The sequence below is a fragment of the Pithys albifrons genome, chromosome 17, assembly GCF_047495875.1.
Source record: "Pithys albifrons albifrons isolate INPA30051 chromosome 17, PitAlb_v1, whole genome shotgun sequence".
Classification (NCBI taxonomy): domain Eukaryota; kingdom Metazoa; phylum Chordata; class Aves; order Passeriformes; family Thamnophilidae; genus Pithys; species Pithys albifrons.
The window spans coordinates 7694685-7720635 of record NC_092474.1 but is presented as its reverse complement, the minus strand read 5'-3'; the positions used below and the strand labels follow the sequence as shown (position 1 = coordinate 7720635).

At 55.8% G+C, this 25951-nt stretch overlaps 2 protein-coding genes across 4 annotated transcripts; one reads left to right on the top strand and one right to left on the bottom strand.

Moving 5' to 3' along the window:
- Nucleotides 1-4902: 4902 nt before the first annotated feature.
- Nucleotides 4903-17464, bottom strand: MVK (mevalonate kinase). Its single transcript, XM_071572303.1, has 10 exons — nucleotides 17369-17464; nucleotides 17098-17245; nucleotides 15838-15985; nucleotides 14584-14739; nucleotides 11664-11767; nucleotides 10808-10853; nucleotides 9893-9983; nucleotides 9360-9476; nucleotides 7399-7552; nucleotides 4903-7074 (listed from the first exon to the last, which is right to left on the bottom strand). Exons 1-10 carry the CDS (start codon nucleotides 17444-17446, stop codon nucleotides 6923-6925), a joined length of 1194 nt encoding a protein of 397 aa, XP_071428404.1. The 5' UTR covers nucleotides 17447-17464; the 3' UTR covers nucleotides 4903-6922.
- A 163-nt stretch (nucleotides 17465-17627) lies between these two features.
- MMAB (metabolism of cobalamin associated B) lies at nucleotides 17628-23513 on the top strand. 3 transcript variants are annotated; one of them, XM_071571980.1, is made up of 9 exons: nucleotides 17628-17754; nucleotides 18245-18303; nucleotides 18445-18538; nucleotides 18645-18702; nucleotides 19409-19481; nucleotides 19846-19943; nucleotides 20542-20606; nucleotides 21475-21534; nucleotides 21848-23513. In XM_071571980.1, the coding sequence occupies exons 1-9, from the start codon at nucleotides 17672-17674 to the stop codon at nucleotides 21873-21875; spliced, it is 618 nt and encodes a 205-aa protein (XP_071428081.1). In that variant the 5' UTR covers nucleotides 17628-17671; the 3' UTR covers nucleotides 21876-23513. The 3 variants fall into 3 exon arrangements, with proteins under 3 accessions (XP_071428081.1, XP_071428080.1, XP_071428082.1); XM_071571979.1 differs by having other exon boundaries at nucleotides 21693-23513; XM_071571981.1 differs by lacking the exon at nucleotides 20542-20606.
- Nucleotides 23514-25951: the final 2438 nt, after the last annotated feature.

Sequence of the window (25951 nt, the reverse complement as noted above, 5' to 3'; positions counted from 1 at the left end):
GGCATCATTGGCCAGTTTCGGTTGCACTGGCCATGCCAGCATCACACCCTGGTGCTGAGAAGGGCTGAGCTGTGCCAGGGGGCTGTGGGTGCAGGGCTGTGTGCCCAGCCCCGTGTGCTGGCTGCCACCAAATGAAGATGGGCCAGTGACACTCCATATTCATCACTGGCAGCACCGGCAGGAGCACCTTCGGCCCTGGGTCCAGCGCCACATCTGGGGGCTCAGGGCTCACAGGGGGCTCAACGGGGCCAGCACACCCCCTCCTTGCCTCTGCCCAGAGCTGGAGCCCATGCCAGGCTGTGGGCGAGGGAAGGAGCTGGGTGGGGTCCAGCCCTGCCAGGGGTCCCACAGCACTCTGAGCCCCTGACCCTCTGCAGCCCCAGCTCCTGCCCTCCACTCCTGCCTCTCACAGGCATTTCTTGGGGGTGCAGACATGACCCCCACTTGTACATGCTGCCCCATCTCTGGTGTGGCTCAGGCATCCCAGGACGGCACGTGGCACTTCCTGGAGCACCAGTTCTGGCAACGGGCAGCAAGACCCACCCACTGTGGTGCCTGTGCCGCAGTTGTCCAGGGAGGCTCAGGAGAAGACACAGGGTGAGGTCAGAGCGCTGACCCTGCCAACCTTTTCCACCCTCTGACCTTTCCCCAGCCCCTCTCGGAAATGCCACGGAGCTCCTCGCCCGGCCAGATAAATGTCAGGGAAGGTGGATTGCATATTTCCAGCCGCTGCACTGGATCCTGTGGGAGGGTTTGCCCAGTGCTGTGAGTAGCTCCAGAGGGAGCAGGGGCTGTGGTCCACCCTGTCCCCATCCCTGTCCCCATCCTCATTCCATGCCATCCCAGCACAGGGCCAAGGCGGCCACGCCGCTGGGACGATCCGCGCTCGGCTGCCTGTGAGCGTTTAAGCAGAATTGAGTGTGTGTTCAGGCACTTTCAAACACAAGTAATCTTCATCTGGGAGACGGGAAGTGAAATATGTTATTGCTGGGTGCAGTAAATTACCCGTGCCAGCCCTGGCACATAAAACATCGCGGCACCAGCCAGTGCAGTTGCTCACCCGTGCCGGGCCACCGCCCCCATCCATTACAGAGCCAACGGCTGGTGGGCAGCATGGACCAGGTGCCAGGGCTCATGTGGCTGCCCCAGCAGCAGCTCCCACACCAGCACCACGCAGGCAGAACCTGGTGCTGCAGGAAGGATTCCCCATGGAAAGCACCAGAAGGTCATCAGGAGCTGGGTCTGGACCAGCAGTGGCACTGCCACCAGCTCTGAGCAGCACATGGTGCTGGCTGGTTCCTCTCCTGCTCACTGGGAACAGCCCCAGGGGTCCCAAGTTGGGGATCCCTTCTCATCCTGATGACATTCCATGTGCTGCTCCGCCAGGGCCGATGAGTTGATCTGCCGTGGCCGAGGTGATGGAAGCGACTGTGGAAGGCAGGAGGCGAGCACGCAATTCCCACTCCTTTATTTTTCTGGGAAAGACCTTTGGAAAGCCAACCCCAAGCCCGTAAAATAAATAAAATAAATTCCTGCAACTTTAACAATCATTGTGTTGGATTTGGGAGATGTTATTCCTCGTGACAGACAAGGGCAATTATCTGCTATCCGCCAGCAGTTTTAGCCTAATTTCATTACTGCTGTGCAATTCTTCCTGAGCCGCCAGTCTATCACTGTCTCCCAGAAAGGATTAGCCGGCACTTTCTTCATCTTCAAATGAATTTTAGCTGTCATGCCCTTGATGAATAGAAGAGGGAGGATGGCGAGCCCATGCTGGTGAGTGTGGCAGGCCGGCTGTGCCACGATGCCGGCACTGGCGCTCACCACGAGCATCACCCGTGCCAGGCACGACGGAGCCACTGGCACCGGGCAGGCAGGATGTGCCCTGGGATTTCCTGCTGTGCAGGATGAACTGGCCATGGTGTTTCCTTGGAGAGCACGTTGGAGGCGGGCAGGACTCTGAGCCTGAGCCCGGGCACAGCCTTTCTCCAGGAGGGATTAAAATGACAGCATCTGTAATACAAGGAAATAATGAACATGCCGTCCTTCTCCCTCTCCGGGAGATGCTTATCTGTCAGTGTGGGCCACTGAGGGATAGAGAAAAGCAATTTAAACTTCAGAGCTGAAGCTGCAGAGGAGGCTGCAGGGAGAGGTGTCCAGGCAATGGTGTCCCGTGAGGGTCCTGGGGGAATTGGTGCTTCCTGGCCTGGCCAAGCTGGAATAGAGGACATGGAGCCCACCCCGATGGCCCTGTGCATTCATCCTGAGGTCTCTCGGCCCCATGGCCTCAAGCTGCGCCAAAAGAGGTTCAGGTTGGACATCAGAAGGAATTTCTTCACAGAAAGGATGGTCAGGAATTGGCAGGGGCTGCCCAGGGAGGTGTGGAGCCTCCATCCCTGGAGGTGTCCAAGGAACAACAGGAGGTAGCATTCAGTGCTCTGGGCTGGGGGACAAGGTGGAAATTTGGAACAGGGTGGACTCGATCTTGGAGATCTTTTCCAGCCTAAATGATTACGGAATTCTGTGAAACAACAGGGGAAACCCTTGAGCTCAGCAGCGTGGAGAGCTCAGCTGCACCCCAGGACACCCGGAGAGTGTCCCCCCAGGGTGTGGGACATCACCTGTGTCAGCGGAATCTCCAGAGCTGGTGCCAGCACAGGGGCTCCATTATTTTTGTAAACATTAATTCCCACCCGGCGCATCGTCCTGGTGGAATATTTTAGCACCTTTAATGCAATTTCCTGCTCCCTCTGAAATATCATTTTAATAGAACCAGCCGCACCGTGTACCTGCTCCCTAATAAACCTCTGCGACTTTAATGAACTAAATAGCAAATTACTTTTTTATTCAAGAATGAAATTTCATCATATTCATAATTCATATTTTATTTCAGACATCTGCTGCTGATTACATTACATTTAACTAAAATTAGATGATGCTCAGAATGTAATTAAGCCCCTGCCAAATTCTCTGGCCCACCAATACCAGGCTTGCTCAGCGGGGGCCGCTTGGAACCTAATATGTAATTAGGAGCTATTTTCTAGCTGTTTTTAAAGTCTGAAAATTAGCTGCCTTTATTAATCACACAGACAAATATAAAGCAGAGCCAACGCTTGCTGAAATTTCTAAAAAGGATTTTTTTTTAATTATACACCACATAGCGCTGAGACTCATTTTGAATGTTGATTTGTTGTGCACTGACATTTTGACAACTAGTTCTCAATTTGTCTGTCGTAGTTAGGCAACAACAAAGCAGACGGTAATACTTAACTTTCAAACCCTTCAGCGTGCAGGGAGGGGAGAGGGCTGGGAGGGACGGGGGGACAGGCTCCCCCAGGCCCTGGGGCTGCTGCTGAGCCCTGGGAACGGGGGAGCCCCGAAATCCCCAGGGAGGGGATGCAGAGGGTGCAGAGCCCACCTGCAGAGGGGATGGGAACTACAAATCGCCTTTGAAATGGCTCTGGGGAAGTCCCAACTCAGCCTGGGGCACCCCCAGCCCTAGGGGGACCCCCAGACACCACAAGCCCTCCAGGCTCCCTGTGCAGAGCCCAGGACACTGCGCTGAGCCCTTCCAGCCTCCCGGAGGCCCCCCAGCCCCACTCCCCCACCCAGGAGTGCCAGGGAGCCCCAGGGGTGCCCAGCAGCCCCCCAGCCCCCCGTGGCTGCGCGCTGACATTTCCTCTCTCTGCCTGACCCTCTTTCTGCTCTCTCCATGGTCTCCAGTAATGTCACTGCCTCCTCAGCATCTATCCACCGGAGCAGAAAGAAGCCACTGCTGACACGGAGTGAAAACAAACAATAATAATACCATCTGTGCCTGGCAGGGGCCGGGCAGGGAGCTGAGGGGTCCTGGGTCAGGGGAGATGTGGGGGGCACAGGAGCCCTGGGGGGGGTAGGAGACACCCCAGGGGCGATGCTGCCCCGTGCGCTGGCTGTGAAGGAAAAGGAAGACTTTTGAAAGGTATTTTTCTACACAGCATTTCCTTTTTTGCTGTCATGAAACAGCAGTGACCCCCAGCTCCCAAGGGCCCAGCCAGGGTGCCTGGTGTGCTCCCAGGTCCTCTATCCATCCTCCAGGACAGAGCACAGTTCCCCCTCCCTGCTCCTGTGCTGGCTATTAGAGGCAAATCCAGGCTCGTTAGTCTTTCTGCAAAGCTCATAATGTGAAAAATGAAGCTCGAGAAAAATTAGCCAAATTACCAGGCTAATCCTTCAGCAGCAGTGGCTGCTCCGCCGCACATCCCCACCCTGGAGCCGTGGGGTGGCTGGACAGGAGCGGCTCAGCCGTGGGGAGAACGCGTCCCACGGGCCTCAGGGGGCTCCAGGTGTGCTCTCAAAGCAGCAAAGTGCAGGAGCGAGGGGGCTGTGCCTCCTGCTGCACCCACCATGGCCGTGTGGGGCAGCATTCCCACGGGAGCAGCTACTCCTGCTGCCCATGGCTGAGGAGAGGCAGGGATGGGGTCTCTGGATCCCAGAGCTTAAGGGATCACCGTGAGTGTTTGCAAGTTGGTGCAAGTGAAGGGGTGATTCCCGTGTGGAAGTTGGGGTAAGGCACATTCCAGACATCCCTGAGGTTATCCCATGGGGTGTAGTGAGGCCACTGCAAAGCCCCTGATGGAGCTGGCAAAGGAGGAACTTGGAAAGGAGGGAATGGGCACTCCCGTGCTCACAGATGGATGTGAAATCTGTGCTTACTTCCAGCAGACTGGGACTGGCTCCAGCTGCTGATTTCAGCAGTTCTGGTCCCTGTGGCACAGGGAAGGCAGAGCCCCAGTGCTGGGTGGGTCCTGCCTGGCAGTGCCACTCTGGGTCAGGGCACAGCAGAGCCCCAGAGCCCTGCCCAGATCACCCTCCTGTCCCCCACACTCCTCCCCCGCCTGGGAACATCCCCCACTACCCCTGCAGCAGGGAGCACAGTGGAACGAGAAAACCTGGAGGAAACCTGCAGAGGTGGCTGGTTCAGGTCGGACATCAGGAGGAATTCCTGCATGGAAAGGGTGGTCAGGCACTGGAAGGGGCTGCCCAGGGAGGTTTGGAGTCCCCAGCCCTGGAGGTGTCCAAGGAACAACTGGACATGGCACTCAGAGCTCTGGGCTGGGGGCCAAGGTGGGGATCGGGCACAGGTTGGAGTGGATGGTCTGGGAGGTCTTTTCCAGCCTCAGTGATCCTGGGATTCCCTGAGTTTCCCCTCCATTCTCTCCCCCAGTCCTCGCTCCAGGCAAGGCAGTTAATGAGGCTCAGCCCCAGACGTGCCGTTTAGAAGCGACTCTTCCCCGTGCTGGATTTGGCACTTCTTTGTGCCACCCCTCACAAAGTACAGACATGTAAGTGGTTAAAGTCAACACGCTCCCAGATACTCACATTGATTACACTGTATTAGAAAATAGTAAATTATTTATCAGCCTTTCTGACTTGTGATTAGTGTAAAGGCGTTCTTGGATGCAAATTGGAATTGTAATTAGACATGTAGAAAGCCAGCATCTGAGACCTGCTCTCCTGAAGCAGTGTAAGGTACTGTTCTCCTTTTGTATCCAGAATAATTATCAAAGAACACTTTGCACATAAAAACCCCCTCAGTTTATTAAAACCAGAGACAGTTTTACGTGTGATCAGGGAACTAAAGCTGGTCACCACGCTGCTGGGAGTTGAGTCAGAACATCTCAGCTTCTCACACTTGATTTTGTTACTCCAGAGCTGGAAGGGGGAGGGAAGTTCCCCACCTCTGCCAATTCATTACTCAGCTGTAAATGAAGCAATTCACGAGCAGACATACACTTAAAAACCCACTTAAAAATCCCACCCCAGACAAAGAGAATGACGATGAAACCCCTTTGGCAGGTACAGCAGAGACCACAGTCACTCAGAGGCAGCTTAAGGCTCCCAGAGACTTGGGCTCAGCCACTTCCCTGCCAATTCCCTTCAGTTCGTGGCAAAACTCATTAAAATTTCAGGAGTAAAAAATGCATTTACATTTGTGTAATAAGTCTAAATGCATTTAGGTTTTAGAGTTTGCCAACTGCATCTTATGGTGAGCTTTTCAGGACGTGGTTTGGGTTTCTTTCCCCTACTTAATTACATCAAAGTAAGCCCAACACCAGGCAGGGTCAGGGACATGCTGGTTTAAGGCTGATGCAAGAGAGAAGAGCCATTAAAAGGAGAAATTTTAAGCCTGCCCTTGCCTGGAGTCACTCTCCTTGCAGGTGTCAGGTGCTGTTCGAGCCAGACCTTGAGCCTATGAATAAAAACCAGAGCCTGACTACAGCACTCTGCTTATCAGCCCAGGCAGAGACCATGGAAGAGAGTGAAAACTGATAATTTCACTAGAATTGTGCTCTATCTTGCATTTTAATTACCCAACTCTTAATTAGTAGCAGGTAAGAGCTGTATTAAAGGTTTCCTCTCCACTCTGAATTGCAGTCTAGGAGAAAGAGAGACCTGAACATCAAGCCCTGAGCTGCCAAAGCTGCTCTTCACCCAAAAATGTCAAAGCACATCCACCTTGCCAGCCCCGCCACAGGACACCAGGGAAGAGGGAGAAGGCACCACATGCATCTGAAGCAGCAAAGTGTCATTATCCTGGCTGGCTTGGAATTCAGCTTGGAATCCAGCCAAGCCCCTCTCCTCCTGCCCCTTGGGAGTAGCACAGCAGTTGAGGAAGTGAATTCAAACCAGGATTTTGAGAGCCTGGGTCGAAGCCACACCTTGCCCAAGCACAGGAAGGTGTGCCCATGTCCCCATGGCAGCCCCCATTCCCAGTGACACCAGCTCCCATCCCCAGTGACACCAGCCCCCAAACTGTATCCACACCCATGTGCAGAGACCCTCAGCCCCACAGTAGAGAGGGGAAGAAGTTTCCAGGCATCCAGGCACACAAAGCTCGAGGATGTGGTGCCAAGGGCTCAGTCCTGCCAGAGGCAGCAGCTCAGCTCTGGGAGAGCTCATGCAGCACTGGGGCCTTCAGGGAGCAGAGGGAGTGCAGGGTTACCCCGGGGGCCCCGATCTTGGTCTCCCAGCACTCAAATCCACAGGCACACAAGTCTTGCTTAGCTGATTCCACGGCCAGCAGGGAGGTGTCTGCCAAGAGGAAGGCAAGAGCAGCCAGTCAGTCAGCTGGGCCATGGCAGGGAGAGCAAAACAGGCCATGGCACTTCAAACACATGGCCTCTGGCACGGGGCCAGTGCCCTCAGGGCCTGACACACATAAATGAACACCGGGAACTGCCCTTGGATGACCCTTTGCAACCCCCAGCGCCAGGCAGCGCTGCCAGACAGCCCATCCCACCCTGACACAGGCCACCACAGCCAAGGCAGGGCTGGCAGTGCCTCTCCTGCATCCAAAGCTGACCCCCAGGGGGTGGTGGGAATGGGGGAGGATGCCCAGGTCGGGCAGTCACTGACCTGGTGGCAGCAGGGTGATGGCACAGCCGCCCCCGCCAGCCCCGGTCAGTTTGCTGTGCAGTCCATGGGACGCTGTCACCTGGCACAGCCTGTCCAGGGAGGGGTGGCCAACCCCCAGCACATTCAAGTGGTGTTGGTTTATGTCAAAGAACTCCTAAAAGCAACCACAGAGAGATGAGATAAGCACACATGGAGACACAGGCTCTTCACAGCAGTGGTTCCCAATGCAAAGGTACAGGGGAGCTGCCCTTACTTCCCAATCCCTCTGACACCCTGACTCCACCACCTCCAAAGCACGGGGCTGCTCCCAGAGGGTGTCACCAGTCAGGACAGCGCCAGCTCCAGAAAGGCTCCCTAACAGCTGCCCTGTGCTCCCTTCTCCAGCCAGTGGCACCAGCTCTTCCCTGCCTGCAGCTCACAGGGAGCAGCAGGGCAGGTGTCGGGCACACCCCCCTCCCTCAGCTCCACACGGGGCTCCTGACAACACCACACAGCAGTGGAGAGTGCAGGAAGGATCCCTCTTCCCCCTCCAGAGCGTTTCTGTCCTGTGTTTGAAGAACAGCAGGGAGAGGAAAGAGCCAGCAGCACACAGAGCACAACCATCACGCACTTGGGCTGGGCTGGACACACGTCCATCCAGAGGCCTCTTTACATGCCTGAGTGAGGGCACAGCACTGCCTGTGATGATCCAAGACACCTGTCATCTCCTGATCCAAAATCTGCCAGGAATCAGATGACAGCTTATGACACACTAGACTAGTTCGATCGGTCTAATACAGCACTGGCCAGAGCTGCACATTTCAGAAACAGCCAAAAATATATATTTTTATATATATGCTGCATATAATCATCTGGGCCTCTGTGGGCTCTTCAAGCACAAGACAAAACAACAGATTCAAGACAGGGACCTGCTCACTGCAGTGCTGCTTCCTGGGTGTGGGACACAAGGGTGCTTTGGCATCTTCCATGGGAGGTTCTGAAAGCGTAACTCAAATTATCCCCCCTCTTCCCTGTCCCCCAATAATTCCAACAGCCTGAGGATATGGAATTAAGGTGAGAAGTGGTGTGAAGCTGTGCTGTGAACAGATTCCAGACCTCCACCAGCTGGTTCTGTACCTGATGGGCTCAGCATCCCACAACCCCCTCGGTGCAAAGGGAGCAAGACTGCCATGAATCCCAGAGGAGACACGTCTCAGCTGCACAGGGAACAACCCGCTAGCAAGAGCAAGGACAAGCAGAGGTGCTCACAGGAGAGCCAAGGGGAGGGATCCAGATGCCAACAAGGACCAAATGGCTGCTGACTGTCCAGGCTGGCTCCCAGGGCCAGGCCAGGTCTGGCTCAGCTGGGACACAGCCACACATGCTCCCCTCTCTCAGCACTAGGGATCAGCAGGACAGCACTCTCAGCACTTCTTCCACTCGGAAGCGTGTTCCTCCCCCCCAGCAGCCTCTTCTCTGTGAGCACAGCCAAGACAAACAGATCTTTGTGTGCACCTCGTGCATCACTGTCAGGTCAGCTCTGGGCACAGCTCTGTCTGCTGTTCCCGGAGCCAGGATGAGCGCAGGGCACTGGGAGCTGGCTCAGAACCAGCCCATCACAAACTGGAGGCTCTGGGCTCTCACTCCTCACCCCAGCCCTGGCAGGGACAGAGCAGTTGCCTCACAGCCACTGCCAGCACGAGCACAGCTGGCCCCTTGCACAGACATCCCTCCAGGGTCTCAGGGAAGGGAAACAAACCCTCCAGAGCCACAGGTCCCACTGCCCCTCCCCACCCACAGCAGCATTCTGTGTCTCCTGGCTCCAGGAAGGGCATTAAAAGCAGCACACACAGACCACGGTTTTGCTCAGAACTCAACATTTCCTGCTACCACATTTTTTTCTCAAGCCTAATGTTCTTTAAATGACATTTTGATGTTCAACAGTAACAGTATCTAAAAATACTGGCGAACAAGCCCCTTACCTCCAGCACAGGGTAATACTCTGGTGATGGATTTGCAGGCATCTCTTCCAGAACACTTTGGCACTCCTGAGAAATGGCATTGATGGAGTCCAGTACCGGGTTCATTATTGCAGGGAACTGAGAAGGGAAATGAAGACGTGAGACACTGGCCTTCCAAAGCACTGGGATGAGACTGGTCCCAGTCTCTCTGAGATACGCAATTCCTCACCCCATTTGGGGCAACTCATTCACAGAGCAGCCCACCACAAGGCAATGCTGCTCTTGCCTGCAGAAAATGGATGCAGAGAGGGGAACAGGCCAGAGGAAGGAACTGTTCTTGTCATGGTTGCAGACTGGTGATTTTTGTGGCAAGCCCTGTTAATGCTGGAGGAAAGGAGGAGATGAGCTGAACCCCCATTCCCAGGCAGCTGGGCCTTAGGTAGCAGCAGACAGGAATGCAGTGACCACAGGAAGGATCTCCCCAGAGAATCCTGTGGGACCTACAGTCCCACATAAGAGTTATCTCCATCCCCACAACCACACAGGGGGTGCACCTTCAGGATCTTCTCCTTGACCCCAGCCACCAGGACCTTGGTGCTTCGAGGGACTTTTGTGTTGGTCAGCAAGATCCTCAGCGTGGGCACCCTGGAAGCAACAGGAGACAGAGAATCACAGAGTGGTTTGGGTTGAAGGGACCTTGAAGCTCACCTCATCCCAAACCCCTGCCAAGGGCAGGGAACATCTCCTGGCCTCTTTCCTTTACAGTCCTCAAGGCTACAGCTCATTCTACCTCCAAAGGCCTCTTCGAGACACCCAAGATAAGGAATCCCATTAGTTTCACAAAACTTAAGCAGGTGGTTCAGTGTGGGGTTCAGGCTTTTTTTCCTCTTGGATACAAGGAACAACTGTACTGGTGCTATAAATAGGACTGTAATGTATTTACTGAAATCCATGTTTTTCAAGCAAAATTTTTCCTTTGAAATCCTCTCTATGAGGGTAGCCAGCAGTGGCCATTAACTGCTAATAGAGCAATTTCATGCACTGTGAAAGATTTTAATGGAGTCAGATTATCCCTGGCTGGCAGGAGGCAGAAGGAACACACAGGACCCAGATTTCTCTCTGCCAGTGGGTTTTCCTCCCACCAGGTAAGCACAAAGTTCCCCCTCCCCACAATGTCATTTGCTGCCAGAAGCAGATGCATTCCTGCTGCCCATAATGCCATGAAATTAATATTGATCCTTTGTGCTCTGTTCATCTAATGTCAGATAATGACCAAACGTTTCACTGTCCCCCCTGTTCACCCCAAACTAAGGCAGCACTAATGCTGCCCACCCCCCAAACGCGGCTGCAGAGCCCTGCCCACACTCCAGCCACCTCCCAGCATCCTCACACCCACAACACCCACTCAGAGCCTCCCTGACTCGTTCCACCCACTGTGTGTGAGGGTTATTTTTAAACTCCAGTATTACCTCTTTAATGGTGTGATTTTTCCTGCTTGGTATCTCAGGGCTCCACCTAAAGTAAAATACATGTATTGTCTCGGCACAGAGTGAGCGCAGAGATAACACAGGAGGGCTTTCATCTTCAGAACCTCACCCAGAGCCTGTGACAGTAATTGCAAGAAACACCAGCTAAATGAACCATGTTCTCCAGCAGCACGAATGTGCCTCACCCTGCTGCCTTAATGAGAGGGTCTGGCTGGACAGAGTTAACCCAGGGCCTTTCCCTTTGCTCTCCTCTACTCTGGGATCACATCAAATAATTTTTTAAAAGGCAAAGAGTTTAGCCAGCAGTAAATCTTCCCTGAAATAACAGAATCCAGCAGAGATTCCCTGGGGCAGAGCCAAGCACATGGGTTTTCATGGACTGAACGTGTGAGCAGCCATCCTTCAGCATGGAATTTCATTGTCCAGAAGGAATGTCTCACTTGGCTCCTACCCTCACAGAGGCACTGTGATTAGGTCTCATTAGAAAGATTATTAACAGCCTCTAAGGACACTTTCAAAACACTGGGAAGTCTCTGCTAATTGAAACTAAATGACAGCTGTCCAACTGCATTTTCAGTGGCATTATCCCTGGGACAGGATTAGGCTTCTTTGTTCCTGCCAGAATGTTTAACTATCAGTTATTTGTGGTGGGGTCTCTGCCCCGCAGCACCTGCCTGGGGGACACAGAGCTCTGGTGCTCCTGCAGCCAGTCCCAACATCCCAACTGGCTCCAGTCCCAGCTCACAGATGGGGCAAACCGAGGGATTCCCTCTGCTCAGGTCAGAACAGGGCTCTGGGATTGGGAGTTTCTGTCTGTGGGAGCAGCAAACACACCTACCCCAGGTCCCAACAGCATTATCCACCCCGGACGGGTTGCCATGGATCACCCGCTCCCCTTGGAAGGCCCAGCTGTTAATCAGTGTCAGCTCTTCTTCTGTCCACCTGGAGGGCAAGAAAATGACCCCAACACACAATTACTCCAGAGCAGTGGGAAGGAGGGAGCAGATTCAGGGAGAAGACCGTAACTCAGACCTAGTGAAGATCAAATTGAACAGAACGCAAGTCCAAGCCCATCCCCACCTCACCAAACACATTGGAAATGCTGAGGGAATTGGAATGTTCAGCCTGGAAAAGAGAAGCTTTGGGGTGACCTAACTGTGACCTTCCAGTACCTGAAGGGCTACAAGAAATCTGGAGACACACTATTGACAAGAGCCTGGAGTGACAGGGCAAGGGGAAATGGCTTCCCACTGCCAGAGGGTGGGGTTGGATGGGATATTTGGAAAGAATTCCAACCTGTGAAGGTGGGCAGGCCCTGGCATAGTTTCCCCAGAGAAGCTTTGGCTGCCCCATCCCTGGACATGTTCAAGCCCAGGCTGGAGCCACCTGGTCTAGTAGAAGGTGTCCCTACCCATGGCACAGAGTGGAGCTGGATGAGCTCTAAGTTCCCTTCCAACCCAAAGCATTCCATGATTCTCTGATCCTGCTCCTCAACAGGCAGGACAGTACATGTATAGCAGCAGAAGGTGAGAACAGAATGGTAAAACTTGCATTTTACACGTGCAACTTCAGGCCCTGCTCACCAGCTGCTCAGCTGCAGAACCTCCCAAACTGGGACAAAAAGTAAATCAGTTCCAACCACACCATCTCCAGCAAAGACTTTGATTTTTAGGGATTAACTCGGAACACTTCAGGCTGCACCGAAAGCTGGCACAGAGAGCACAGAAGGGAACCAGACACAGACCAGAAGGTGTTATGCTAAAAACCACAAATGCAGGTCTTCTGTTGTCTGAAAAGCAGCCACACAAACTGGTGAGTGCTTTGGGAGTTGAAATGCTGCCAGAGACTTTGGTGCTGGGTTAGACTCACAAGGACCAAGGCTCCTGAATGAACACACTAATTAATGGGCTGCAGCAGCACAAAAAGCAAAGGCAGAGCTGCCACTTACAGAGCAATTGCTGGCTGTGATTTCAGAGATTTCTCCCCCAGTGACTCCCCAAACCCCACTGCTTCCCAGAGCAACCCAGAACTCACCAGTCTCTCAAACCCACTCGTTCCCTTCACACTGAAGGATTCTGGCACCGCAAGGGAAGCTCAACACCCACAGGGAGCCAGTTGAGCCTCCTGCACCCTGATGGGACACATTTACCTCACACAGGGACCCCCAAAGCATGGAATGGGTTGGGTTGGGAGGGATCTTAAAGCTCATCTCATCCCACCCCCTGCCATGGGCAGGGACACCTTCCACTATTCCAGGTTGCTCCAAGCCCTGTCCAACCTGGCCTTGGACACTCCCAGGGATGAGGCAGCCACAGCTCCTCTGGGCACCTGTGCCCAGGTAGCCCACCCTCACAGGGAACAATTACTTCCCAATATTCAATCTAAATCTACTCTCGGTTTGAGCACAAAGACACACAACAAGCCTGCTCTGCAATCCATTCAACAGGTTTTTAGAATAAAACAGGTATGCTAAGCTGGAGCAGAGGCACAAATACAGATTTGGAACAGCCTCTCAGAGTCTTTTCAAGGCAAGGCAGAAGTTCCAAGAGGCACCTGCTGTGTGAAAGCTGTTTCCCTGAACTTCCACGTCCCTGGGCCTCTGCTCAATGACTTTATCCATCTCCACACACCTTGCATCGCCCTTGCCAGTATTTAATCTGTGGAGCACTCAGAAAACAGCTCTCAGCACCACGACTCGCAGAGAGGAGCAGGTTTGCTGTAAACCACTTGTTTTTAATCCTCTTTGAGAGGCTGCGAATCCTCCCGACACAGGAGCCTTTGTATCACGCTGTTCTTTTCTTGCCACGTTAAGCAAAAGCCCTCTGAAGTCTGACACCCCCATCCCTCACTCTCCCCTCTGCACAGCAGCTGGAAGGAAGGAATTATGCTGGCTCCATGCTGTGGCCAAGGCAATGAATGAAGACATCCTGCCCTGAGAGGAGCTGCCCTTTCAGTACCCAGAGCGGGAGATTTGCCCGAGCGCGGGGGACAAACTGCTCCCTCCAAGAACCTGTTTCTGGGTCAAGCTGCAAATTCTGGTTTAGAAGCAGAACAGTCACCCCCCCCTTGCTGTCTCACCCTCATCCCACAGAAAATGCAGCCAGGAAAGGCTGCACCTGGCAGAGAGAGCACAAGTAGGTTCTGCCCCTCCAGCTGTGACACACAGCTCCAAACAGAGCCTCCTCTCACACAGGGCACAGCACACCAGCCTTCCAGGGCTCAACTCCAAGGGCAGAAGGAAAGAAACTCTTTCAGCAGCCACTGATAAAGGGGAAAGACAGGCAGGAGATCAGGAGGAAATGTAGCACATAAAGAAAAAACATTCACAGGAAATATAGAGAAGCCAGAAAGGATCCTTGAGGATTCCAAGCAAAGCCTGGAGGATGCTCAGAGAGGAAACTGAGGTTAAAAAAATTCAGCACATTAAAGCCTGTGTTTTATTTGCTTGCATAAATCAAGCTTTTTTTTTTCCCTTTTTAAGTATGTGTGACACTAGACAAGGGAACTGGGGTGACTTTTCCAAAGTCTCTGCATCCAGCTGCTTTTATCAGAAGTGAGTGATAAACTGATTCCAGGTCAGAGCTCTGGGACAGAGTTGGGAACAGTGGGCAGGGACAGGAGATGGGCTCAGGGTGCCCCTCCTGTGGCCACAGCCAGGAGAGACCAGGAGAGGTGGCAGTGCCAGAACTCCTGCACGTAAAAGGAGAGGTGGGGCAGAGCTGTGGATCCCAGGCAGGGAGACCTCCCCAATTCCTTACCTGCCTGTGGATTCTCCCTCCTGCAGTGGGCAGGAGATGGCCCCACACACCATGAGCAGGGCAGCAGCCAAGCACACAGCATAGGCAGCACTGGAGCCCAGCCCTGCTCCCGTGGGCAGCTCCGACCACACCACGATGTCCACGCTTGGAATGTCCCTGGAACAGAGACAGGAACTGACACAACCACCCCGAATTCCACCCTGAGACAACACTGCAGAGGCAAAAGAGGCCACCTGGGACTGACCACAGGGAAAGCTGGTTGAAAACAGGCAACATCAGCACATGCACCGACACACAAGGCCTTCAGCAGAGTGGCCTTGCTAAGCCTGGGACAAAGCCTTGCTGAGCTGGAGCCACGACTGGCACAGCTTGTCAGGCTGACAGCAGGGACACTTGGTAACTAAACACTTGGGCAGCATCATAAAGAGCCCCTTCAAAGATTGCTATGAACATGATTTTAAAAATATTTCTAAATAAAAAGTAATACCCCAAATCTGTAATTGTAGTCACATCCCACTGGAGCAACAGGTTGATGGGAAGATGGAATATGGACACACCTTTGTCCCCTTGCTTCATTGAGCACTCCTGGGTTGTGTTACAGAGCCCAAAATGAAACCCTGGAGCTTTTCCCTGTGGGTGAGTGACAGGAACCCTGAACTGCTGGTCTCAGAGCAGGCTGTGACAGCCCCAGAGTCACCAGTGAGCAGCTCAGAGTGCAGGGCCAGCCCCGATGCAGCTGCACATCTCAGTTCTTTAACCCTGGTTTCTCTGGTGTGAACATTGAACTTGGGCTCTGCCCTGGTTTCCAACACCCAGCAGGGCTGTACCAGACACTGCCCTGAGCACCTGCCCAGCCACTCACACTGAGACCACCAACAGCACTGGGCAGGTTTGGGAACTGGAACTGCCCTGAGCTGGGCTTACCCCAACTTCTCCTGGTTTTAGGGACATTCAGCACACAGAGGGAGCAGACTTGGCTCAGACAACAAATTCAGGAGCTGCCTGTTGGGAGGGAGGGATGTCTGTGTTGGGACTGTGGGACAAACTGCCCTGATTTAAGCCCCTGGATGCCCAAGGGAGAGCAGGTGATTCTCAGCCCACCTGCCCAGGACACCCACCACCAAACAGCTCAGAACACCAAACATAATTCCTTGTTTTGCCCCAAAGATCTGGTTTCTCCCTGAGATCTTGTAGCAGCCAATAATGGTGGACAACAGCCAAGATGATTACTTTGGGGCAGGGGAAGAGCCTTACCCATACTTAGCTGAAATAGCCAGGCACATGTACAGAAAGGCAAGAGTAGCAAGGCTGTCTGGAGCTGAGGCTTCGGCAGCAATTCCTGCAAACTCCCTCAGTGCATCCAGCTGTTCTGCACTGGGAGACTTGGACTCCTCAAAGTCAGCTATGGAAGCAAGCAGGGCAGAATTTAACCTCTTAGAAACCAGGGAACTGTTCAATTGAGAGCAATATTTACAACAACACCTGTTACAGCAGGCAGAACAGTTGGGGTTAATTTTAGGTTCTGCCTGAGGATCCATGACAAAACTAAAGGAAAATCTCCACCAGCCACTCTGAAATGCAGTTTCCACCTGCAACTGCCTCCCTGCCTACAGCTCCCAGTGCATCTATCCATGATCCCAATGGAGAACTTGGCCAGTCACAATTTCTTCATTAAAGAATGTGGATTCTGGAACTGGGACATTCTGGGGCTCCACCCAGCACCAAATGCTGCAGGAATTCCAGAAAGGGCTGGGGTGGGGCAGAGGAGCAGGAAAACAGGCCCCCTGTCCCTGCCTTCCTCAGGAGCTCCCAGCTCTGTCCAGCTCCACAGAGGCTCCTTTGGGCCCCCATCAGTCACAGCCCTGGACACCATCCCTGCCTGGCTCCTGCCTGTGTTCCAACCCTGCCTGAGCTACAGCAGCACAGAACAGGGCCCTGGGAACCTGAACGGGAGGGGACACACACGGCAAGGGCCACACAGGGACACCAGAGCACAGAGGGGCACAGGGGAGGGAGGGGGAGCCTGGAGGGTGCAGGGACAGGTCAGCAACACACACAGAGCAGGGACAGGGACAGCAAACACCGCACGGGGGTCACGCAGAGGCTCTCCAAGGGGGGATCCCACCACAGTCACCCCTGGGGGGCCCTGCACACCCACCCCACACCCACCCTGGGGAGGCCCTGCACAGCCACAGCCACCCCTGGGGGGCCCTGCACACCCACCCCACACCCACCCTGGGGAGGCCCTGCACAGCCACACCCACCCTGGGGGGGCCCTGCACACCCACCCCACACCCACCCTGGGGAGGCCCTGCACAGCCACACCCACCCTGGGGGGGCCCTGCACACCCACACCCACCCTGGGGGGGCCCTGCACAGCCACCCCTGGGGGGCCCTGCACACCCACCCCACACCCACCCTGGGGGGGCCCTGCACACCCACCCCACAGCCCCCCAGGGATGCAGATGTCACCCACCGGCCCCGGGGCCCCTCCCTCCCCTCCCCAGCCCTTGCCTGCGATTCGCCCGCGCAGGGCCCGCAGCGCGGGGCTGTCCCAGCTCCTCCGGACGCCGACCCCGGGCAGACAGACCCGCACCCGGCCCTCAGTCCCGGGCTGCAGGCGGAGGAACGTGCGCAGGTCCAGCGCCACGGCCAGGGCCACCTGCGGGGACAACGCGGATCAGGGGGCAGCGCCGCCAAGCCGGGCATCCCCACCCTGTCCCGCACCCCTCTACCCCGCCGGCCCACTCCCCCTCCCGTGTCCCTCACCCTGCCGTGCCCTCACCTTGCCGTGCACCACCGCGTGCTCCCCGTGCAGAATCACCTTCCCCGGCGCCGACACCGCCAGGTCCCGCGTCCACATGGCCGCCACTGCCTCAAGCCCGCGCTGACTGACAGCGCCGTCCACCAATGGCAGCGCTCTCCGCGCCACGCCCCCGCGGCTTGACCAATAGACAGGAGCGCTGCGGGGGCGGGACTTGGCGCTGGCCAATGGGCAGGCGGCGCTGAGCGGTGGCGCGGCGCTGGGGTGAGGGCGGAACGGCGGCCGCGGAGGGTCACGGGGTGGCGGTGACGGCGGCCGGGAGGGATGTGGCGGAGGGCAGCGATGGCGATACCGGGCCGGGTGCTGCGGGGGCCGGTGGGGACGCGGGGGCGGAGCGGGGAGGGCAGGTGAGCGGGGAGGGCCGGCACCTCCTCACGGTGCGTCCTCCCACGCGATGTGTGTCCTCCCTCGCCGTGTGGCCCTCCTGGTGCTCCCCCACGGTGTTTGGCCCCCAACACCCCGGTGTCCCTTCCCTCAGTGTCCCCTCTCGGTGTGAGTGTGTCCCCTCACACTGTGTGTCCCCTCACTCTATGTGTCCCCTCACTCTATGTGTCCCCTCACACTGTGTGTCCCCTCACTCTATGTGTCCCCTCACACTGTGTGTTTCCTCTCATACTGTGTATCCATTCACTGTCTGTGTCCCTCCCCGTGTCCCCTCTCTGTGTTCCCTCACGTGTCCCCTCACTCTGTGTCCCCCCCCGTGTCCCCTCACTGTGTCCCCCCCCGTGTCCCCTCACTCTGTGTCCCCCCCCGTGTCCCCTCACTGTGTCCCCCCCCGTGTCCCCTCACTGTGTCCCCCCCGTGTCCCCTCACTGTGTCCCCCCCGTGTCCCCGCAGCTCCAGCCGCGCCCCCCCCGCACCCCCTCCGCGGATCTACACTCGGACAGGGGACTCAGGTAGGGTCGGGGGGCACTGGGCACAGCCCCCCGGGCACAGCCCACCAGGCACAGCCCCCCGGGCACAGCCCCCCCGGGCACAGCCCACCAGGCACAGCCCCCCGGGCACGGCCCCCTGAGCACCCCACACCTCTCCCCCAGGATTCTCCAGCACCTTCACCGGGGAGCGGCGGCCCAAGGGCGATCGGATCTTCGAGGCGCTGGGAGCGACAGACGAGCTGAGCTCGGCCATTGGGTAAGGACCATCCCAAATCCTCAGCGTTTCACGTGGAAAAACACGTTTGTGATGGTTTTTTCCATTCCCAGCTAACTCTGGTGGTTTTTTTGTCTCTCTACCCAAGGCTGGCTGGTGAGTTCAGCAGCGAAAAGGGCCACACATTTGTTGGACAACTTCACAAAGTGAGTATTAATGACAATCCTTACCCAGTGGTTACTTCATCTGTGCTATTGAAACATAAACTCACAGAAATTCAATGCCTTTAGTAGTTAAATAAATACTTAAGACTCCCTCGGTTTCTGTCTAAGAGATAAATTTCTTTAAGCAAGAAGGAAGCTGGTAGATCAAGTGGTTAATTATGGGCAGCAGACTCATCTCTGGGGTTATTCAGAGAAGTCAGAGACAGTTTATGGACACAAGTGTTGTTGTCACAGAGCCTTAGGTTTGAAATTGGGGCACAGACCCCCGTGGGCACAGCAGGGACACAGCTAATTAACTTTGCTGAGCATGGAAATGCAGAAGGAGCTACTCGGAGATTTTGGGAAGCTTTTCCAGGCTGCCTCTCCCGTATCCCGGGCTGTGGAGGTGCCCTTTGTGGAGGGGACATCACACTGCTTGGCTGCAGCTTCTCCCTGCCTACCCAGAGGTTTGGTGCCCTGCCAGCCAAGGAGTTCTGTGGGCACTGCCAATCTCCTGCAGACAGCCAGGCTGGTCGATGTGCCAGTGAAAACAGTTGCATGTGCTGATGTGGCTTCTCAAGCAGCATTTGGGGAGCCCTTCCCTGCTGCCTCTGAGGCACAGCAGGGTGGGATCTCTGATCTGCACCCCCAGCATGGCAAAGGTGGGCAGTGACAGCTCTTGTGGTTTCTGTCCCGGTGCCACCCCCAGGTCCAGTGCATGCTGCAGGACGTGGGCTCCAACCTCGCCACGCCGCTGTCCTCGGCCAGGGAGGCTCACCTGAGTAAGCCCTGCCATGTCCTGGGGTCACAGGACTTGGGCACACCCGGGAGGGGGTTGTGAGGGTGGGCAGATGCTGTGGGTGTGTTGGGGTGCTGGGTGAGGCACAGGATCAGTCCTGTGAGGAGGAGCTGGGGGGTGGATCACACCCAGTCCGAGTGGCTTGCGGTGCTTGTGGCACTCGGGTGGTGTCAGGGGACCTGAGGCACTGCCCCAGCAGCCACCCGGCCCTGCTGAAGCAGGAGGAACTTTTTGGGATGCTTTCTTAGCACTTGCTGATCTAAGAAAAGCAAAAACAGATCTCTGTGTGTTGACTGAATGGTTTCTGAATCACTTTTTTTTTTGCTGATTCTCCTTTCCCTCCATAGAACGAACATCCTTCAGCGAGCAGCCGGTGCTGGAGCTGGAGCAGTGGATCGACAGCTACTCGGAGCAGCTCCCTCCCCTCCGAGCCTTCATCCTGCCCGTAGGTGCTGCCTGTGCCTCCCTCTGGCTGCAGGAGGCTCCCTCCATCCCTTAGGGGAGTCCTGCCCCACCACTTCATGGGAAAACAGCTCAGGAGGCCACTATTTCCACTGAGAAATGCCAGGAGAGAAGCAGAGAGGATTTGGGAGTTAAATTTCCCCATCCTGCTGCACTCAGCTGCCCCTCCCCTGGCCTGGCCGTGGCACGGGGGCAGCCCCACATGTAGGGGTGCTGAGCTGTCCCGTGGGTGAGGGCTGCTGAGCTGTCCTGTGGGTGAGGGCTGCTGAGCTGTCCTGTGGGTGAGGGCTGCTGAGCTGTCCCGTGGGTGAGGGCTGCTGAGCTGTCCCGTGGGTGAGGGGTGCTGAGCTGTCCCGTGGGTGAGGGGTGCTGAGCTGTCCCATGGGTGAGGGGTCAATGCTGTCCCGTGGCTGAGGGGTGCTGAGCTCTCCCATGGGTGGAGTACATGGGTGAGGGGTGCTGAGCTCTCCAGGTGTGAGGGGTGCTGAGCTATCCCGTGGGTGAGGGGGCAGTGCTGCCCTGCGGGTGAGGAGGGGGCAGTGCTGTGGGCAGCCCCTCAGGACTGTCCCCTGCTCTCACAGTCCGGGGGCAGGAGCAGTGCTGCTCTCCATTTCTGCCGTGCCGTGTGTCGCCGAGCTGAGAGGTGGTGAGTGCTGAGCTGGGACAGCTGGGAGGGGATGGGGCACTGCAACAGCAGCAAAGCAGTGCAGGGGGAGCCCCCAGCCAGGCCTGGGCTGCACTCAGGGCTTGGGCCAAGCTTTAGTTTGTTTAGTCCAGTTCCAGCAGTGCAGGCTGCACAGAGCCACTCTGTGTGTTCCTTCCCCTCAGCTGGGGCATCTGAGCCTGAGGCAGCACAGCCAGGGTTGGGTTGAGCTGCAGCTCTGTGCTCAGCTCCTGTCTGGTCTGATAAAGGTGGGAAGGTGGGACACTGACAGGTTGAGATCCACGGAAGCTCTGAGTGGCCTTAGATGTCCCTGGAAGTGTCCAAGGCCAGCTTGGACAGGGCTTGGAATGGCCTGGTTGGTGGGGGATGTCACTGCCTGTGGCAGGGGGTGGAACAGGATGGGCTTTAAAGTCCCTTCCAGTCCATTCTGGGATTCTCCACCCTTGTCCAACCTGGCCTTGGACACTTCCAGGGATGGGGCAGCCACAGCTTCTCTGCCCAACCTGTGCCAGGGCCTGCCCACCCTCACAGGGAAGGATTCCTTCCCAGTGTCCCATCTAACCCTGCCCTCTGGCAGTGGGAAGCCATTCCCCCTTGTCCTGTCCTTCCAGGGCCTTGTACATAGTTTCTGTCCAGTCATCCCCATGGATGAGTATCCTTGGAGGAGCAGAGCTGGGGCCTCTGGGACAGACACAAACATTATTGCCATCATTTATGCCCCCAGATTCCTGTGGTGGGAACAGCCTGCACAGACAGAGTGGGGACCCTGGAGGGGGTTGGGAGTGAAGGGGCTCCAGCAAATTGCAGCCCTTTTTGCACTCACAGTAACATTTTCCTTTGCTTTCTCCAGTGTGGTTCCTTTAGTCCAAGCAGGGGAAGCAGATCCAAACGTGGCCAAATATTTAAACAGGTAAAAAAATACAATCCCAAGTCCTTGCTCTGTCCTACTGAAGCATTCCTGGTGGTGTTTCCCTAGTTTTGGGAAAAAAACCTATGGGGTTTGTCTCCTGAGAAGCTTCTGGAATAAGATCTTTGAAGTGGTTCTCCTGCCTTTCCCTTGGTTTCCAGGCTCAGTGACTATCTCTTTGTCCTGGCACGTTATGCTGCAATGAAGGAAGGGAAGGAAGAGAAAATATATATAAAACCTGAGCCATAGCTGGGAGCTGGAATGTTTATTTGCTTAATCATGGGAAGGTAAATCCAGACTGCTTTTGTCCATGAAGGAAGGGAAAGAGAACAATCCTGGACTGAGAGTGGGAGCTGCCAAGAACTTCCAGCTGCAATAACCAGGACCTTGCTGATAAATCCTGTGAGGAACAGAATCACAGAACATTCTGAGCTGGAAGGGACCCAAACACAGCTGTTCTGCTCACTGGGCCTGGTCCACACACCCTGTGTGGGGATGTCACTGCTGCTCCCAGGCTGGGGCTGAGGCAGGAGAATTCTGAGAACCCTCTGGAGCTGCCTTTGTTGCCCTGGGCAGTGGCAGGTGCTGTAGGAAGGCTTTGAGAGGACTTTGAAGAAAACAATCAGGTTTTCTGTCTAAGTCACAGTGCTGTTGTGGAACAGCAGCTGGAGGGATTTGGGAATTGTGTCCACAGCTTTGAAATAATAAATGTGAACTTCCTTGTACCAAAGGGCCCTAAACTGTCACTTCAACACTGAGCCCTGTGAGCTTTTCCCTTCCCAGTCACTTCCGATCCATCAGCCCTGGCTGGAGCTGAGCTGTGCTGATTGGCAGGAATGCATCAGGAATTCCTTGGCTCTGGCTGCCTCTTGTTGTGCATGTGAGGAATGTCTCTGTGCTGACAATCCAGGGCATCCTTGGCCAGGAATGGGGCTCACACAACGGAGGGGTTAGAGGAGGAAAGGCCCAATCCCAGGGTCGTGCTGGGGTTGACTCTGTGTGCAGCCACCCCTTGAAACAGGTGGGGGGGGAGCAGAGCCCTGGGTTTGGGACCACTCAGGGCACTGAGGCTGCAGGGAAAGGGTTGGGATGAGGAGTGGGGCCCTGGCAGTGCCTCGGCTGGGGGGCTGGGTGAGAGGGGCTCACATCCTGAAGATTGGTCTCACCCCCCGAGGGTTGGTCTCACACCCTGTGGTGTCCACGTCGGCCTTGGGAGCATCACCCCACGGAGCCCCCAGCAGACAACACACACAGGCACACAATTCCAGCTCAGCAGCCACGTTCAAGCCTCTTCCAGCTTGAAAATGTAATTGGGAAAAATCCCCACGGGATCTGGTGGTGTGTCTTTCCCCAGGGAATGCTGTGGGCTGCAGGATGGTCATGCAATCAGGGGCTTGTCCACTACAGTGGAGGCAGCTTTTAAATCCATCCTGCACCTTCCCCTGTTCAATTATTTGAGCAGAAACAACCTTAAACTTGTTTCCAAAAGAGTCCCTGGCCCTGAGGCCCTTTTTGGTCAGCGAGGAACACCTGGCAGCAACAGATCCCCCATCTCATCACTCACCTGGCCTTTAAGCAGGTATTTCATGGCTGTTGTTAATGCACATTTTTCATGGAGTAATTTTCTCAGCCTCAGCCTGGAACACATCCCAGTGACAAATGCTCTGGATTTGGATGGTCGTGTCAGCTTCAGTGTCACCTCAGCCATTCCCCCAGTGCCTGCTCCAGACAGGCCCTCCAGGTTTATGGGAGCTCTGGCTCCAGGAGCACTACTGAACCTCAGGAATCGAGAGGCTTTTCAAGTTTAATTGAATAAAATCCTTTGCAATATAAATTCTTCATGAATGCTCCATAAATCAGCTCTGGGAGGGATTTATAGTAGTTCTTTTTTTTTTCCAGCTGGGGGGAAGAAATCTCACTGCTGTTTTGGGACCAAAGCTGGCATTGTTTGGATTGCAAGGAGAAATAAATTTAGCTACTACACTTTATTATGATGGAGAGATTAAATTTATTGGGGTGCTCTCAGCTGCCCCCCCCTCCCTCTCTACCCCCCACAGTTGTTTCTGAGGGGCTGAGGCAGAGGGAGGCTGGGGCTGGGGTGACCTTTGTGAGTCACTTGAGCAGGCTTTGAATTTAGGAGGGAGCAAAGACAAGGCTGAGCCTGGTCCCAGAGCAGAGCTGGGCCAGGGTCAGGACTTTGTGTCCTGAGTGTCCTTGAGGTCTCTGTCACACTGAGGGGCCTCAGGCTGGGGGGGGGGGGGGGGCTGAACCTGGAGAAAAGGAAACTCAGGGGGGACCTTCTCACTCTCTGCAACTCCCTGACAGGAGGGGGGAGCTGGGGGTGGTCGGGCTCTGCTCCAGGGAACAAGATGAGAAGAAATGGCCTCAGGCTGGGCCAGAAGGGGTCAGGTTTGACATCAGGAGGAATTTCCTCATGGGAATGGTGGTCAGGCACTGGAAGGGGCACCCCAGGGCAGTGGTGGAGTCCCCAGCCCTGGAGGTGTTCAAGGAATGACTGGACGTGGCACTCAGTGCTCTGGGCTGGGAGACAGGGTGGGCTTGATGGACTAGGGGGGAGTTTCCAACCTCAGTGATCCTGGGATTGCTCAGGCCCTGGTGCTCCCTCCTCCCTGGGCTGGGAGCAGAGGGCTGTGGTGGGGACACAGGGCTGGAGCAGGGACCTGGTGCCCCAAGTCCCAGCACGGCCAAGCTGCCCCTGCCAACGATCCCACAGCACCAGAGCCCGGTGAGGCAGCAGGAGCAGAGCACCAAAATGAAACACAGCCTTTAAAACAAATAAAGCTCCTTTCCTCTGGGCTGGCAGTTCTTTTTCCAAGCTCTTTGTCCCTACCCAGCAAATCCAGCCCTACATCATAGGGATTCCAGTGCCTGCACCTCATTAATATACCGGGGGAGGCAGATGCTTTGTCGGTGCAGTGCCCAGCCACATTCCTGCCTCGCAGGGCGCCGGCTCCCGGTGGGGCCGGAGCTGCCAGCACACACATATGTTGCTAAGGGTCGTTTATTCTTGTTTGTAAAATGTATGGCTGCTTCCAGCTTCCACACTGTCAAAACTGGAAGAACAGGCCCCAAAATCTCTTGCTGCATGATTGGATCGGACACCTGTACATCTGTTAACGCTGTAGGAGCTGTAAAGCGGAATAAGTTGTGCTATAACTCAAGCCCCTCGATTGCTGCCGCGACGCGGGAGCAGCGGAGCGGCTGCGGCTCCGCCAGCAACGCCACCACACACACCGGGCCACTCGGATGGAAATTTCCACAAGGCAACATTTCCCTGGCCAATGCACAGAAGGGAGGATGGGGATGTGTGCCTCCACCTCAACAGGCTGTGCTGGACCCCCAGCCTGGCGAGTTTTGGGGTGCACAGCCCCAGCAGTGGGAGCAGCAGCAGTTCTGTGCTCCTTCTCTCGAGCTGTGGGAGCTGAAGCGACCACAGGGCAACTCCTCTGCACTCACCAGCTCCTAGAACCTCCCTTTAGCCTGAAAAAACAGCCAAAGTAAAACCCTCCCCACACAAACAGGTCGTGCTGCAATAAGGGAAGATGTGGCTGGAAGGGCAGGAGCAGTAACGGCATCCCAGGGTAAGAACCACCACCCCTGCACTGGCCAGGAGCAGCTTCAGCCCAGTGGTGTGGAGGACGGGGCTGTCTGGGCCCCTCAGCTCCACCTGTGCTGCAGCCTGGCCCCAAGTGCCCATCCCAGTGCCCATCCCAGCCTCTGCTGCTCCATGGGACAGGCATGGAGAGGCAGTGACAGAGGGAGGGCTCAAAACTCCCCAGTTGTTGAACAACTTGACCTTAGAAACAGCCACAAAACCACGTTTGTGAGGACCAGTTCAGTGCCACTTACCCAAGTGTGGCAGTGCCAGGTGGGTGTGACCTCTCCATCACCAGGGCACTGACCTGCTGCAGGAGCTGCTGCACATCCTGGGCAAGACGAGCAAACACAAAAATGACTGCAGGAACATCGGATCTTGTTCTGCTCAGGGATGTGGAGACCAGAGCACAGCACACCCTCCTCCCTCTCCATCCCAGCCTGGAACCAGCCCTGGCACAGGGCACGGGCAAAGAGGTTGTGCAGAACAGGGGTATCAAACAGGAATACTGGTCTGTGGTGAGTCTGGGATGGGGCAGCCTGCAGGAGCAGCAGAGGAGGAAGAGCAGCTCGGTGTTCCCAAATCCCCTGTGCCCACACAGCACCTGCTGTGGGTGGGACACCCAGCTCTGCCCCCAGCCAGCACCCTGAGGGAGCACCAACCTCCAGCGACCCCTCTCAGCTGCCCCTCTGGCTGTGCCCTTGAACGGCCCTGGTCCCACCTCCCGCTCGGGATGCCCCTCTCCAGCCTGGGATGCCCCGGGAGCGGGCACTGTGCAGGCCTGCCTGGCTGCTGCCAGCTCTC

What these genes read in the sequence shown, in the direction of transcription:
- MMAB (XM_071571979.1), top strand. Translation starts at nt 17,672, where the DNA reads ATGTGGCGGAGGGCAGCGATGGCGATACCGGGCCGGGTGCTGCGGGGG. An exon ending in TCCGAGCCTTCATCCTGCCC is followed by an intron (nt 19,944 to 20,541) that starts GTAGGTGCTGCC and finishes CTGCTCTCACAG; the next exon opens with TCCGGGGGCAGGAGCAGTGC. An exon ending in GTGGCCAAATATTTAAACAG is followed by an intron (nt 21,535 to 21,692) that starts GTAAAAAAATAC and finishes CTTGGTTTCCAG; the next exon opens with GCTCAGTGACTATCTCTTTG.
- MVK (XM_071572303.1), bottom strand. Translation starts at nt 17,446, where the DNA reads ATGTGGACGCGGGACCTGGCGGTGTCGGCGCCGGGGAAGGTGATTCTG. An exon ending in GAGGGAGAATCCACAGGCAG is followed by an intron (nt 11,768 to 14,583) that starts GTAAGGAATTGG and finishes CTTGCCCTCCAG; the next exon opens with GTGGACAGAAGAAGAGCTGA. An exon ending in CATCACCCTGCTGCCACCAG is followed by an intron (nt 7,075 to 7,398) that starts GTCAGTGACTGC and finishes TCCTCTTGGCAG; the next exon opens with ACACCTCCCTGCTGGCCGTG.